Source organism: Lutjanus erythropterus, chromosome 1 (genome assembly GCF_056507025.1).
Source record: "Lutjanus erythropterus isolate fLutEry1 chromosome 1, fLutEry1.hap2, whole genome shotgun sequence".
Lineage (NCBI taxonomy): Eukaryota > Metazoa > Chordata > Actinopteri > Lutjaniformes > Lutjanidae > Lutjanus > Lutjanus erythropterus.
In genome coordinates, this window is record NC_139317.1 from 2950167 (window position 1) to 2966772 (window position 16606).

Below are 16606 nucleotides of genomic sequence, written 5' to 3' on the forward strand. Positions count from 1 at the left end.
CAAACAGACTAAAATAACATCATCAGTATGGCTGCTTATAAAACAACACAAACAGGCTAATCAGTTTTCCTATCCTCAGCTATGATTCCAAATGTTTTTTTGTTTTTTTTTTTTGTATTTTTTTTTTCTTTTGGTTCCAACCATTCACACATGTCATGCCAAAAGGTGCTGGAGGAGAAAAACTAATGATCTGTAGTCATAAACCTGAGTCTGGCTAATCTTGCCGTTTGATCCCATTAAGAGCTTAATGCTGATTGGATGGAAAGTTCAGTCCACAAGTGTTGGCTATAGAATTTAATTGGATATGAGCGAAGACTACAAGAGTGAAAATAGAGGTGTTTTTTTTTCATAAAAATTACAACACACTAATCATTTGACTTTAAAATAACATTATTACGTTTATTTACGTATGTGTATGTTATTAGAATTACTGCCATTATTAAAACATATCTAATATTTCAAATACATCTCTGTGGTAAAAATTAGCGCCGTATAATATGATAGTATAATTTTATAATGCTAGAATATTATACTGCGCTGGTGTAAAGAAGGTGTTAAAAGATATATTTCGCCTCTGTTAGGTTTGAAGCACACGACGACCCGTAGTGACGTAAGCTTATGGAAATTGTCACAGTGGCAAGATGGCTACGGAACCAAATAAGACTGAAATCCTGACCATTTTCAAAAGATTAAGATCTGTTCCTACTAACAAGGTAACCAAATAAGACGCCGACGCTGTGTGAAGTGTGTTATTCTGATCAAATGTCTCCTTGTATTAGAAGTTTGTTCGTTAGCTTTATCTGTCCGGTTAGAAGGGCATAGCTGTCTGTTAGCTGGTCGGCTAACTGTTTTCCAGCACGTAGCCGTTAGCGGTTAGCTAGGCCGAGCTACACGGTCAGACAGCAAAGACGAGCTAACTGCTGCTAGCTGCTAGCCTACCGGTAAACCAGTCAAACATAAAGGCCACGTATACGATTTGTGTATGCTGATGAAGCCAATTAGCACTTAGGCTACACTACGTTTAGGAAATGAAGGGACGATGTATTTAACAATTAAACTGGATGTATTAGAAATAAGGAAGTGAATTCAGTGAAGATAGTAATGTTAGACACATTTGAAGTGTTAACATTTGACAGTATTGAACCATATGTTGCTAATGCTAGCTGGGTCGGATATACAGTGTTGGCAGTGGTTGCTGCTTGCTTGTCAGAGTCATATGTTCAGTTTAGTCTTCATTTACAGTATATTGTGTTTGGTTTTAGTCTTTTAACCGAGCTGGTTTAAGTGAAAGCAGATGTTTAAGTGATCCTCCCACTGTTCCCGTACTGCGCTTATGCTATTCCTGGGTCTATAGTTTGGCACAATGTGAATGAAACTGGCACCTTTTTTTTCTTATTGATTGAAGTCTTTGTTTGGTAACTCAATCTTGGATGTAGGGATGCAGGGTATGGATTTTCTTTTTGCCTCTTATGGTCGATATCGATTTGACAGTTTTGTGTTTTATAGAGAAGTTACTATAACCTGTATTTGTTACACACCTGGGGAAAAGAAAGGCTAAAATGTGACGAGCAAAGATGGATAATGTAATATTTCACAGCTCTGACCAAATCTAACTGACACCAGTATTACAACAAAAATACCAAAAAGAACAATCTGACTCTTTATAGTAAAGGAAACAGTAAAACTTACAAACATACACTGGTTTTTATAGAGCACTTTAACTATGAATTCAAATTAAATGTTTTGATATAATCTGTCAAATCAGATATTATTTTCGCTGATATTAATCTGTAATGATAGGAATAATAAATATTAATATACATTTCCCATTTGTCAGTCTTGATATTTACTGTGCCTCCCTACTTTGATGTAAAGACTTACTCACTTGTCCCTCTTTCAATGTCTTTTTTAACTTAATGGAGGACAAGAGCTGTAACTAATAGGCTATGTATTGTTTTACTCTCCATATGCCAGTTAGTTTATAGATGAATCGATAATTGTTAAAATGCCAGAACGTTGAAAAATGTCCGACTTAAGCCCAAGGTGACAGCTTGTCAATTTGTAGTTCCGCCTGTCAAAACACCAAGATAACTAGTTTATTTTCCAGTTCTTTGTGTACATAACAATTCTGTCTCCCGTTTACTTTTGTTTGTTTAGCTTTGTTGTCCTTGTTCATAGCGGTTACATCTAGTGTATTTTATTCCAGTTTAAGTACATTGAGAGTAATAAAAAACGAAAGCAGCAAATCCCTTCGTTGAGAACTTGCAGTGAGAGAATATTTGGTAGTTTTGCTTGACAAAGTACTGATATGATTAATCAATTAGTTAGTTTCAGCTCTAATAGAAACAAACCAGTGTTTAGTCATAGCTGAAAATCCAGTATGTCTCAACACCACTCCATTTTCTGCTGTGAAATTAAGGTTGTTTGGTCTTTGTCCCAAAATGATTACCATTTGTGTTTCCCCTTTTCACTTCTTGTAGCAGGGTGTTTTCATGGTTTCAGTCCATGTTGTTTCCACCATTCTTGTTCCCAAATCTTTATCATTATCCACAGTTTGTTCTACCAACTCATAGTATGCTGTTATTACTGGCTGTAAGCAAATTATCACTGTAATCATCTTAACAGGTTCAGAGTTCGAACCTGTTGGCCAGCTGGGGCCTTTCTGTGTGGAGTTTACATCCTGTTCCTGTGTCTGTGTGGGTTCCCTCCAGGTGCTCTGGCTTGCTCTCACAGTCCAAAGACTTAGCCTGGGAACCAGACAAATCTGCTGATCTCAAGTTTTCATTTGCTCTGGCAGATAATTCACATTTTGTAAATTAGTCTGGCAGTGCGATGCTAAAGATGCACAGATTAATAGGTTAATTGGTGATTCTAAATCACACATAGACATGAATGTGACAGCGGTGGGTTGTTTGTCTGTATGTGTCAGTCCTGTAATGGACTGGGGGCCTGTTCAGGGGGTACCCTACCCAGGGCACAAAATTAGCACCAGCTAAAAGCCAAATGCTGGTAAACTATGCAAGTGATCATTGCTGGTAGATTTGCTTCAGTCACCAGTCAAAAGTACAACTGCAATCTCTTGAGTGGCCGATTAAAATTAGAATATTGACAAGCCAGTTCGTTGGTGGACGAAAAAAAAAAAAAAAAAAACACACAGTGGAGTACCAGTTGTTGACTCAACACCATCAGCTTCCTGTGACCCTTCAAAGGATAAGCAGTCATAGATAATGGATGGATGGATGGATCATCTTAATATATCTTAATGTTTATATAAATTGAAGTGTCTCTGTGTTGCTGGTCTTTGACACTGGTGTATTTGTTTGTCTATTCACCATCATGTTCCTCTGGTGATTTTCTTTTATTGTCTCTTGTGACTTTTGCTACAGTGATCTACAGTAGGTGCCCTGCATACTGTCAACTCCAGCAGTTTCTAAGCTGGAGGGTGCAGAGAGACATGTATGTGAGGCATGTGACCAGGGAAAAAATGTTGAATGAAACTGTCAAGTTCAATAAACAGTTTCTCAGTCAATACTTATCAAACACAGGTGTAAATGATAACATGATTGATTGCTGGATTGTACTGCAGTAATTGAATGGAGACATCAATAAAGTAATCAGTTCTGCTTTGACAAGGCAGACTGTCCACTGTAGTATGATTTATGTAGGAATGATTCAGAAAGAAGATGTGCTCTGATGCTAGCTATGCAGAGTAGACCTCAAATGATTAATCAATTATTACATTAACTGTCGCCTATTTTAATTATCGGTTTGTAGTAATTCTCTGATTTCATCTTCTTAAATGTGAATATTTTCTAATTTCTTTAGTCCATTATGACAGTAAATTGAAATTTTTTGAGTTGTGGACAAAACAAGACATTTAAGGACGCCATCTTGAAATTTGTGAAACACAGACTGATATTTTTCACCATTTTCTGACATTTTATAGACCAAACAGCTAATTGATTAATCAAGAAACTAACTGTCCGATTGATCAATGGTGAAAAAAAAATCTTAATTGCAGAGTCAAGTTAGCAAGATATATTTTGAAAGGACAACATCATGACATGTAAAGCACTATATGAACAGATTTCTGACATAAAGTAACAGGATAAACAGACGGCATGGTCGTGTTTGACTCTTGTTTTAAGGTCTAACATGACCATGTCGTGACAATAAAGGCATTGTATTTGTTTTTAAAAAAGAGTGTTGTGGTGTTTTTTGGGACTTTTGTGAGAAAACAAGCTGTTTGAACATGTCTACTTGAGCCTTTGGAATTCATATGGGTATTTTTCACCATTTTCTGGACAGATTCAAGAAAATTACTATCTCACAACCACAAATATGTGCACTAAAAGGATCAAAGTCATATGAAAGAAACACTCACTCTTTTATGTATTCCTACGCAACTTCACTACTGTGAGTGTGTGTATGAGTCTGTATGTGTATTTTAGAGCTGAAATTGACAATCAGTTAGTCTAGTTGTTTGGTTCCCAAAGCCCAAAAGAACATCCTCAAATGTCCTGTTTGGCCCACAACCAGAAACTGTTCAGTTTACTGTCACAAAGAAGTAAAGAAAAAAGAATATGTTCACATTTAAGAAGCTGGAATTTTTACTTTTTTCCCTTAAAAAATGTACTGAAATGGTTTAATCGATTCTCAAAATAGTTGAAATTATTCATTGTTTTTTGCAGTAACAGTAGATCATGATGTGCATTCTGTTTTTTTTTTTTTTTTACAGGTATGTTTTGACTGTGCAGCGAAAAACCCCAGCTGGGCCAGTATCCCCTATGGTGTGTTCTTGTGCATTGACTGCTCTGGCATCCACCGCTCCCTGGGCGTACATCTCAGCTTCATCAGGTAGATTTCTACAGCAATGATCAGAACTGTCCACAGATGTCATAGTGCGCACCTCTTTGACACTTTTATTGAGCACTTGAGCGATCTAAGAGAAAAGCACAAGTGTCACTTTAATTGCCAGGTGCGATGAGTACATTTTTGCATTGTGACTCAGAATCTGCACACCCCTGCTGCCTGTACTGCTATGATCAGGTGCACCTGCCGTGGTGGAGTGCTGACTTTCCATATTCTTCCATTTTTTCTTAAAGGTCCACCGAGTTAGACTCTAACTGGAACTGGTTTCAGCTCAGATGTATGCAGGTTGGAGGCAATGCCAACGCAGTAAGTCAGACTGACCACTGAGCTGAAGTGAATTAAAAACAAGATCTTTCATCATGTTAATGTTCTAGGAGGTGTTGTTTGGGCAGATTTCTGTGATTTGATGTAATAACTCCCTGTCTCCTTCTGTCTGAAGACCGCATTCTTCCGCCAGCATGGCTGCTCCACAAATGACACCAACGCCAAGTATAACAGCCGTGCAGCCCAGATGTACAGAGAGAAGATCCGGCAGCAAGCAAACGCTGCGTTGTCCAAATATGGCACAGATGTGAGTATCAACCAGGGCTGCGCATCGGAAAGATACGATATGTATCATGATACAGGAGTTACAATTCAATATAGTGCGATACTGTTTACTTTTTTTTTTTTTTTTTTTTTTTTTTCATCAAATTTTAGGAAAACTGTCGTCATATAAACTTTATATACAGTCAGAACAGGGAAGTAGAGCTGGGGTGATCAACTTCTCTACCAATTCAATACTATCACAATACGAAACGTGGTGCCGATTCAGTATGCATTATGAGCTTAAGCATTGCAATTCAATATAAAAATTTATTTTGATTTGTTATCTGTAACATTTGACTATGTGGAAAAGTGGAATCATAGACTTTGTATGCTGTATATCATAATTCATATTTCCAAAAACACTGCACATCATGTCGGTCAGTCTTTGGCTTTCATTTCAGCAGTGTTATTGCTAAACTGCACTGCACGTTAATTAATATAAAATAGAAATTTATGTGCTATCCTCTCATGGCATGCAGTGTCTCTTCCAATTAGCAGCTGTATTTTGAGTTTGAGTTTAGACCCTTTGAGGTTGCTGTAGCTGGTCAGTGAGGCGTATTGAAGCCAGACTAACACAATGACTTAGCAATGTGAAATTAGCAGCTAGCTAGCTTAGTTGGTTTACAGATCAGAGGAAAAATATTGCTTAAAGTCTGAGCATGAAAGTTGTTTTATGTTAAGCAGGTGAAGTAAAAATGAATCCATTTGTTAAGATAATATTACTGTGATCACAATGCTAATTTCTGTTAGCACATCAATGAGAATTCCCATTATGTGTTAGCATTGAGCTATACAAAATGAACCACTGCCACAAATCCTGGCATGTATCACAATATCACAGTACTGTGTTATGTGAATAAATACAGTGACACAAAACAGAATATCATGATACTTGATGTTTTCTTACATCCCGAGTATCAACCAAGAGGAAAACAGTTTGGGGAATAACTTATATCATGTAGCCTAAATCATGACAGACTTTCATTTTACTGGAGGCCATGTTGTTGTGTTGATTACATTTGCATACACACAAACTAAGAGTAGCATTTCCCAAATAAGACATGGGATATTCTGATATTATTTGGGTTTTATGAGCAATCTTTGGACTGTGTAAAAAGCTTAGTAGGAATATTGTCTTTTTACAGAATACAGACAAAAAACAGAATATTTTGTGCATATAAATGCAGTCAGCAGAGACTGCTGAGCTGTATCCCTGGTTTTATTGATAAAGCTACTGTACTGTTGCCTTTTCTTAGATATTAGAGCCTTGATTAATCGATGAGTCGATTGAATGAAAACTAGTTGCCAACTCTTAATAACCGATTAATCGTTTCAATCATTTTTCAAGCAAAAATGTCATGTTTTTTGTCATTTCTGACAGTAAATGAAGAGTCTTTGGATTTTGGGCTGTTGGTTGGACTAAAGAAATTTGAAGGGTCTGGGCAATTGGGATGATCATTATTCACAATTTTTTTGACATTTTATAGACTAAATGATTAATTGTAAAAAATGACCAGCAGATGAATCTATAATGTAAATAACTGTTAATTGCACCCCTCTATTATATACATCTAAACACCATGAAGCTGCACTGTGAGCTTTCGTTCTGTGGCAGTGAAAGATCCCTCATGCTTCTGTGATTTCTTCCACAAATGATTTTATTTCAGCCTGTTTTTAACTCGCAGGAGTACACACACATCATCTAACAAGAGAAATGTCATGTTATTTTAGTGAAAACAATCGCAGCCAGAGAAAAGATTCACACTTCATGAACCTGTACTTGACCCTGGAACATTCAGTACAGTCTGTGTGCAGACTGAGGTGCCTGTGTCTTTATTGGACACACACAAATACCCCCCCAACCCCCCCAATCTGTTTTATGTCTGCTAAATAAAGCACAAAAATCTGAAATAATTATGTAATACATTGGGAACACACACAGTGAGCATCACAAATTGATCAGAACTGAGGAGCTACTTGTCTGCTCGATGATAATATGTAATTATTTGGTGACTTCTAGCACGGGTCCAACACTCACGGTCAAAACAGCAGGAATTGATCAGTGTCCTATGGATCACAGGCATATTACATAAGAGTGCTTATCTTATTATCAGTGTCTGAGCTGTGTTAGCAGCTGTAGTTCAGAGTCCACAAGGAGTGTACTAATCACAGTATGAAATGATCCTCCAGTGTGACCATAATTTTTTTTTTTTATTGTTTTCTGACTGTCTCTAAGTAGAACAAACACTCTCCTTGTTGCAGCTTTGGATTGACTCTTCATCTGGAGGCACCCCTGCAGCTCCTGAGAAGAAAGAGACAGACTTTTTTGCAGAACATACACAGGTTTGTTTTGTGCAAAATCATCAACCTGCTGCCATCTTTAATATATACATCAGATACATGGCCAGGAGTGTTTTGTTTCTGTATTTTCTATATTTTTTGTTTTGTTTTTTGTGGATTGTGGATTATTTGAGGCTGTTAAGATATTTGATAGAAATTAATATACAAACAAACATTTTTTTTAAATGATGTCTTTGATACTTTAAAAAAATGTAGATAGCAATTGTAGAGATATCAAATAAAATAAAAAAAATATACCACTGTATTTGAAACTGTAAACTTCACTATTAATTGATTTAATACCAATAATAACTGTGAACAACGACAAAGATGCAGCAAAAATCTATTAAGTAAAATAAGCCTCATATATTAAAACATATTGGTGGTTTTGGTGAGCAGAAATGTTTAATGTTGAATTTGCGTTGATGAATTCTATTTGACCTAATCAGGTATTTTGTGTTTTCAGCCTGCGAATGACTGGAATATGGCCCCGCCCTCTGAGCCAGAGCAGAATGGAGCCGCTGTCACCCCACAGCTGATGGACACACCGGCTAAAGCCCAGGATGACAACCGTTAGTAAAACAAACCTATGTTTCATATATCTGCTTTACTCAATTTAAAGCAACATTATGTAAGAGTTGGTATGTGGTGCCCCCAGTTTCTTAGTGACGCTGGTAATCATTTGTCATGATCACATTGTGATCAAATGCTAGCAAGTTAACAACTTTGCTAAACATCAAGCAAGTGCAACAAAACAAGACAGCAACAATAAAAGCATTATCAGAAGTGTCTGCTGCTGCAGGAGTCCAAGGTTTTAGTGACAGGAAGATGCTTTAGTGTAGAGCTGCAACAATGAAATGACTATTAAATCACTGATCACCAACTGTTTTATAATCAATTAATCAGTTTTAGTTATTAAAAAAAAGACCAGATTCTCAGATTTCACCTTCTACAATGTGAATATTTTTTTTTTTTTTTTTTTTAGGAAAAAGACATTTGAGACCTTTATCTTTGGCTTTGGTAAACAGTGATCAACTATTTCTGACACGTTATAAATTAATTGAGAAAATAATTGATAATGAAAATAATTATTACTTGGTTCTATACGTTGATGAACGCTAGAGCATTGGTACAATCCACCCAAAAGTCCACAACATAGATACAAACTTGAAAATCTCCCCATTTGATTGGCCAAAGCCAGGTGGTTACCACCAGGATATCAGCACAGTCAGCTTTTAGCAGCAGAGCAAAATATATGTGCGTTCTTACTCCTGCACCCGTGATCGAAGGTGCTTCCCCTCGACTGAAGGTGGTGAGTAACAGTGCGGTCCTCTGTCCTCTTCAGTCTCTTCGCCTCTGTCATGATGTCCCCAGTGTTAGGGGCTGCTAAGCCCGGTTACATCGATGATGGTCCAGTAGCTCAGTTAGTAGAGCGTTTGAATTGAGGCTGTGAGTCCTCTGCTGCATGTCAGTCCCCTACTCACTCTCCCCTTTTCCTGTTTTCACTTTAGCTGTCCTCTACAAATATAAAGGCATAAATGCCCCAAAAATAATCATAATAATTCCCAGTCATTCATCCTGTTAGAAGTCAGTGCAGAATCAAATAATTTCTGAAGCTGTAATTTTAAAGTAGAATAGTTATATAATGTTGCTTTAAAGGTTCACTCTGATTTTACATATAAAAAGTCAGTTTACCTGTCAAGGAAAACTACTCAGCCTGTGAAAACATATTACATAACGTCGCCCGTGGCTCTGGAGGGAGCTTCCCCAGGTCTGAGAAAATTACCCCGAACCTGTCATAGTGATGTCATCAGGATTTCCTGACCAGAAAACAGTGTTGAGCTGAAAACACATGGGAGTTCACCAAGCGGGTAGAGTCTAAAGCTGGAGTACTGCTCTTAAATGTCACTGACTTTCAGTGGCTCTCAGGTGGATTCTGCTGTATCAGAAAGCTGTGGAATAAATGTCTGGGATATTCTGATGTGTTTTTTAAAACGTTTTTCATCTGATCCTTTGTAGAGCCCGAGGACGGACCCAGCATCGATGGTCTGAGCACATCGCCCAAAGCCATTGGTGAGTCTGTTAGCTTGATTCAGCCTCTGCCAGTAAAGGCACAAGCATTGTCCTGCTCTATCGTGACTTCAGCACTGTCATCTATAATGTCCCAGCTCATGTTTGACATGAGTGCTTATTCAGAGGACACACACTTGCCTCGGTCTTGCTGTACAGCTTCTCTCTCACAGGGATTGTTATTGTTTCACTGCAGGGACACTGACTCAACAGAGTCACTCATCCTTGAATTATTTGCAAGTGCAACATAGTAATTATCTAGACAGTGAAGAAGAAATACTCGCACACACCTTCTCTAATCCTTTTTTTCAAGTAGACATGATTGAAAACATATAATCGAATAACAGGAAGAAGCAAGCAGTGTGCTTGTTTTTCTTGTTTACTTCTCTTAATACACGTGAACATGTACTGCATCTCAATTTTATTTCCTAGGTCCTGAGAGAAAGATTATTTTTATCATTGATTATTATTAATCATTGCAGCTCTAGTGTCACAGTTGAGGAAGGCTTTGTTAAGTTGTTTTAAATGGCTTTTTCTGTCTTGTTTTCAGTAACATTTGGGCCACCAGAAATGTACTTTGGCCACCAAATTTAGGGGCATGGGAGCCAGTGCTTAAAAATAATTTATTTGTCTATCCCTGCTGTGTAAACGACACAACAGCACAATAGCAACATATCCTTATGTGTGTTTCATTCCTACTTCCCATGTGGTCCTTGCATTCTGTCGGGCTATTTTTTTAGTTTTTCCTGTATCATCCAGAGGGTGTTGTCCATCTGCCATCTACCATCTGCCTGAATCCATGGGAATGCAGCATTAGTGACCCAGCAGTGCATTCAGTAGACTAATTTGGGCTCAAACCTGCTGATGAAGAGCTTTATTTTTATGCTAAATCTGTTCCTTGTGTGTTTTTTGAATTATGATTGTGGTAACTGGTTTGTCCTGTCGTGTAGAGGACTCCATGCGTTTGTCTGAAGAAGGATGGACACCCAAAGGTGATTCGTGTGGGCTCATTAGTTGTTGTTTGCGATGGCTGGTTTATGCCTCAAACGCATGGTTGTGTTGCTTCATTGACACCTCAGCAGCCTCTCCTCTCTGCTTATCACGCAATGGAAATTCTGTAGCTCACTCAGGACAGCTTGTGATAGTTGCGTGCTATTTCTGGTGACAAGTTCTACAAGTTTCTCTTTGAAAAGGTAAAGCTCAGAGTTCTTTGTCTAAAAAAATTAATCGAGGCCAATGCATTTTGTAAAAAGAGAAGAATAATTGTCACACTGTCTGACATGCCTGCAGCTATGCAGTGTGTGGATAAGTATTTTGCTGCGAGCGTTTCAGATGTGACATGTTGACATTGTGGTGTCATGAATTGAAGGTAATGTCTCGGTGACAAATGGGCTCAAACGAGCCTAATTATAGTATTCGTCATCACTCTGGAGTCTCTGAAGGATGAATAGTTTCCTCAAGTGTCTGTAATTTTAGTTCCTCTCTGTTTTGTCAAGATGCAAATTCACCTGAAAGCAAACTGACTGACTAACATCAGCGCTATGAAAGCTTGAAAGTTTTCGTCTTGCTAGCGATTTTGTGAAACCCGGGTCAAAATGTCAGCTGTGGCTGAACTGTCTTTAATGTGTAAACAGTTTTCAAACTTAACAATAAAAGCCAGCCAAAGCCTCGTCTCTTATCAGTGCTGTATCTCTGCGATATTAACATTTTTCTGAGCTGGTGTGTTTTTCTTCCTTTGACTTAAGGCCGGCAATGTGAAAGTCATTCTTAATTGCCAGTTTGAGAAAATGAAACTTTAAAAAATGATTATCTTGAATTTTTTTAAAAACAGATTGTCTCTTTTGTTACAGATGTGAAGCCTTCCATTATTGGGAAAAAGAAGCCCATGGCTGCTAAAAAAGGGGTGAGTGTTTTTCTTTGTCTTTTTACCAAACCTAACATTATTTAAGAGATAAAGGTAAAATCTAATGGTGTGGATGTAGAAATCAGTGAGCTTAAGAATGTGTGGAATAAAATCAAGACGATATTTCTGTTTTTGCTGCATCAATTTTGATCTTTTTTTTCTTGTCCGTCATTAGTCTGACAGTGTTGTAGGATCGAATGATTTTGAAAAAATATCTAATTACAATTATTCTGACTGATATTACAATGCGATATGATTTGCAATTTTAGGGGAAAGGATAATTTTTTACATCTATCTTTTCAGGGATTTGTACTGAACAAATATGTTTTCTGAGGTCTAGAGATTGATGTGTCAGCCAAGAGAAAACCTCAAGAATATTTCATCTTACTGATCTCTCTCCTCTTCCTTCTACCCCTCTAAAAGGCTGCAAAAGCCATCATGACAGTGCATATTTGTTCAGCTCCATGCTGCTACCAATAACCAAGCACAGGCTGCTGTGGTTTAAGTTTGGACCTCTAAGAGAGAGAAAGAGAGAGAGAGAGAGAGAGAGAGGAATATGCTGCCTGCCAATAAATACATGATTGGCAATTCAGAATACTTTCACATAACTCAATTTTAATACTTAATGTACACTGTTGTTAAGAACAGTTAGATGAATAAATAATGCTACACAATAAATATGAATTCCCCTCCATACACATTCTTAAAATGATGTCTGTTACTTTTCCCTCATTCAGAAATCTAAAATTTGTGAATATGCAAATTGAGTTCATTTCACAAGTTCAGCTGCTGAAAAAACAATGTTTCCTACATCACTGAAGAGTTCATTTTCAGTTCACCCTATGTGACCTGGAGGTTTCAACCTTTCAAGTGTTAACACCACACTGTGAGTGACACACTGGTCCAACCTGTGGTGTGACAGAATCCTGCTCACATGTTGAGCTGAGGTTCAAGGTGAGCAGATGAGAGATCATGATCATTCTGCACAGTCAAACTTCACAGTCATCAAAACATGATTTTCATGGGACTTTAAATAGATAATGTGGCAAGTTACTTCCAGCCTCAATGCCGAAGTTGCACTTTAAGATTTACTCACTCACTCTAACATGGAGCTGATCAGTGTACCACATTTCCCACTGCTGCAGCTCGGAGCAAAGAAAGGTCTCGGTGCCCAGAAGGTGAGCAGCAAGAGTTTCTCTGAGGTGGAGAAACAGGCGCAGGTGGCTGAGAAGTTGAGGGAGGAGCAGGCTGCTGAGGCCAAGAAACAGGCTGAGGAGTCCATGTAAGGAACACAGAAATATGACTTTATCTTTCTGATTTCCATTCTATGCTTTGTTACTTTGTGGTCTGACGTCACTGGTTCTGTCTTTTGAAGTGTGGCCTCGATGCGTTTGGCTTACAAAGAGCTGGAGATCGACAGGAAGGTGGAGGAGAAGAAGCTCCAGAACCTGGAGGGCAAGAAGAGAGAGCAGGCCGAGAGACTGGGCATGGGCTTCGGCAACAGGAGGTAACGTCACAACACGAACATTGTTTTATTATTATCCTGAAATCAGAGTTTATGGATCAACTACCTGAGGTTTCTCTGCACAGGACCAACTTTCCCTCTCATTCAGGCCATAAGGTCGGGTGATGGGACATGTCTGATAATCACAGAAGTGTTTGTTTCATCTCTAACTGTGCGTTTGTGTTTCCTGTTTCAGTGCCGTGTCTCACTCGGTGATGTCAGAGATGCAGGTGATTGAGCAGGAAACTCCTGTGGGAGCCAAGTCTTCCTCTCGCTCCAAACTGGACCTGTTTGATGAGCCGGGTTTCACCTCTGGACCCCCAAAGTACGCATGACACGTCTCTGAAGACACCTACTTATCATCTACATCAGTTTTAATCAGTTGATTTTGTACTCTGAGATGAAGATGAAGTAGAGAAAGTTGTTATTAACACACTGTTTGATGTTTCAGATATAAGGACAACCCATTTACAGTGGGAGACAGTTTTGGATCCCGGTGGGACACTGAGGGAGGGACCGCCTCCTTCACCACCTCCTGGGCTCTTGAGAAAGAGGACCCAAAAGAGGAGGTCACCATCTCTAGTATTCAGCCAATTGGAGAGAGGTATCTTCACAGACGTTCACTCGATCTTTTGTCTTTATTACTTATTAAAATAAAATGAGGACAGTACTGTGGTGTTCACTGGCCTGGCTGCAGCTCTGATTTGTGGTGGTCTCGTGTTTTTTCCAGACTTCCCAGCAGAAGAAAAGCCGAGGTGTCGGCTCCAGTCTCGGAGTCGAGCGAGGCCAGACAGAAGTTTGCAAATGCAAAGGCGATTTCTTCGGACATGTTCTTTGGTCGGGAGAGCAGTGCAGAGGTGAGACGCCTCATCTTTCTTTTAGTTTACAACAATAACAGCAACTGTGTGTTTAAAGCAATAAATACTCCAGAGACATTTGTGAAACTGTGTACTGCTATCAGCCAGGTGTTGACTTTAGTTTATTTTTCTCTCAGTATGATGCGAAGACCAGACTGGAGAACATGTCTGGAAGCACCTCCATCAGTTCAGCTGACCTGTTTGGGGACGGCAGTGACCACAAATGTAAGACAACAGTTTATGTTTTTATTATCAGTCCTTGTCCTTGTCTGTGTTACTCAGCTCAAAGACCTCTGGGTTCTGCTGAAGACATCGATCTATATGTATATTTGTGAGCTGAAATTTAATGAATGTTTTCATAGGCCTGTAGCCTTATGCTGTGTAGCAGATAGTGATTGACGTTTCCATAGCTACTGTTAATGTTAACATATTGTATATCTCTCTCTCTGACACACACACACCTCTATTTGTCTAACACTTGGTAACTTCAAAGCAGAGGCAGTGTTTTCTCATTTCCTCTCTTTGTTCAGTTACGTCTTGTTAGACACGTTATATAAGCAGCCGATTTCTTGACACTCGCCAACAAGCCTTTCCTCCGTCTCAGCCGTCCAATGAACTTGGATGGTAGCTTGTTTTTGGCTCACAGTCGCCATTTCAAAAGTTCTCTCGTTGACTTTTGTCTCTCATGGGTTATTGTGAAATTACTGATGTAATCATAGTCATTATTAGGGCTGAATGATAATTGCAGGATGCACGATATTTGTTAAAGGCAAAATGTGTGTCAAAATACCATTTTATTTTGTTATCCTGAACATAATTTTGATGTTTTTATTGTTTATATTCTTTTCTCTAAATATTAGTCCTAAATATCAAATATTTGATGTTATCGGGGTGCGCACATTAAATCTTTGAGCAGTTTGAGAAGTTTAGGACTGGATAAGATGACTTCCTCTTCCATTTCCTCTCAGCGAGGGCGTCAGGCTTTGACAGCGTGCTCCCCTCCGGCCCGGACATCGCACAATTCAAACAAGGAGTGAAGACCGTAGCGGGCAAGATGGCTGTCCTCGCCAACGGAGTCATGAATACAATCCAGGTGAGACATCAGTCATCTTTACGCCGAGTTTCTGTAGAAACTGTGGAAGTGGTTAAACTTCTGGCTTCCTGTACACAAATATTTTCTTCTGCCTTTTTTTCATCTCAGGATCGCTACGGCTCCTACTGATCAACCCTGAGAATCCAGCACCAACCTGTGGGAAGACATACTATCTAACGCCTGTGTAGAGCCAACCAGCCTCCTCACTGACACGAGCATTTGGGCGGAGTAGACGGGACGGGACGAGACAGAGGGACGGGAAGCAGAATGGATTGCATGGGGAAAAGAAATTCTCGCCCCGTCCTCTTCTAGAGACATTTTTTTCCAGGAGTGAGACAGTATTTTCTTCTCTCATTCTCATTTGCAGACTCTTGAGTTTTATTTTCATAAAGGAAACCATCGAAGGGTGTAATCTTTTCTAAACCAAGAGTTACGTTGTAATTTACTGTCAAGAATTTTTTGGTCTTAGTTTTCAAAAGAGTTAATTCTACTATATTTTATTCCTTATACATAAATCAAAGTGTTGTTTTTGATTCATATTATCAAATACTTATTTCTTAAGTCTTTTTTTTTTGTTTTGTTTTAATGTGATATTAAAAACGTTCAGGATATATTTTGAACTTTCAGCGTTAATTTGAACAAGAAACCACCGTGTTTGCATTCAGTGTTCGATTCACTTACAGTAGAGTTTGTCCACGGGTTCTTTTTTTTTTTTTTTCATTTACACAAAGCACTGACAGCCAACTGTCTCGACAATTTCTGACGACTTGTGAGCTTGGAATTAAGCATTTCTGTCTGGGTGAAAGTATTGGAGCATCACAGTTTGATGTCCTAGCTGCTATGGTTATTTATTATCTGTCTTTTTAAAAAACGCAGTTGTTAAATCAAGAGAGACGAATACCTCTAGTTTGGTCGTGTGTTCCAACATACATAAGACACATTGCAGGGGAATTGGAGATTTTAAACAAGTTGTAAAAAGAAGACACACCAGATTGAGAGAATGAGTCGGCTTTTGATAAGACGTCAGATAGAACATGCTAAGTCCCAGCTCATAACACACTGATACTGTTTTGACTATGCATCTCCATTTTACGACCTTCGAAGGAGCTTCACTTCGATGTGTTGCAGGTTGAATCTGAAGTCTGCCTCGATGTACCTCAACTCTGAAAACACACAACGATGCGCTGCCTTTTATTCTCTCAGCAGTTTAACCTTTTATTTTGGAAGGCTGATGTCTTCGGTTTACATTTTTATCTGTTTATTATGTGAAACCACATCACAATTAGGCTGTTTGCACCTGGTACTAACATGAGTGTCCACTTGTGATCGGAGCTCTTTTCCCAGCTTTGTATGCAAATAAATACGTAGCTACATCGGCA

The 16606-nt window shown here is 38.7% G+C and overlaps 1 protein-coding gene across 2 annotated transcripts; it reads left to right on the forward strand.

Annotated features, from left to right (window-relative positions):
* Positions 1-561: 561 nt before the first annotated feature.
* Positions 562-16606, forward strand: arfgap2 (ADP-ribosylation factor GTPase activating protein 2). 2 transcript variants are annotated; one of them, XM_084718836.1, is made up of 17 exons: positions 562-713; positions 4739-4857; positions 5106-5178; positions 5312-5443; positions 7723-7803; positions 8267-8372; positions 9820-9873; positions 10821-10862; positions 11721-11773; positions 12919-13055; positions 13149-13280; positions 13474-13602; positions 13729-13881; positions 14008-14134; positions 14272-14359; positions 15103-15227; positions 15336-16606. In XM_084718836.1, exons 1-17 carry the CDS (start codon positions 642-644, stop codon positions 15354-15356), a joined length of 1644 nt encoding a protein of 547 aa, XP_084574962.1. In that variant the 5' UTR covers positions 562-641; the 3' UTR covers positions 15357-16606. The 2 variants fall into 2 exon arrangements, with proteins under 2 accessions (XP_084574962.1, XP_084575048.1); XM_084718922.1 differs by lacking the exon at positions 10821-10862.

Excerpts from the sequence above, each read along its gene's own strand:
- arfgap2 (XM_084718836.1), top strand. The coding sequence starts at position 642 with ATGGCTACGGAACCAAATAAGACTGAAATCCTGACCATTTTCAAAAGA. Across the intron at positions 5,179-5,311 it reads TTGGAGGCAATGCCAACGCA|ACCGCATTCTTCCGCCAGCA; the intron begins GTAAGTCAGACT and ends TTCTGTCTGAAG. Across the intron at positions 11,774-12,918 it reads CCATGGCTGCTAAAAAAGGG|CTCGGAGCAAAGAAAGGTCT; the intron begins GTGAGTGTTTTT and ends CCACTGCTGCAG.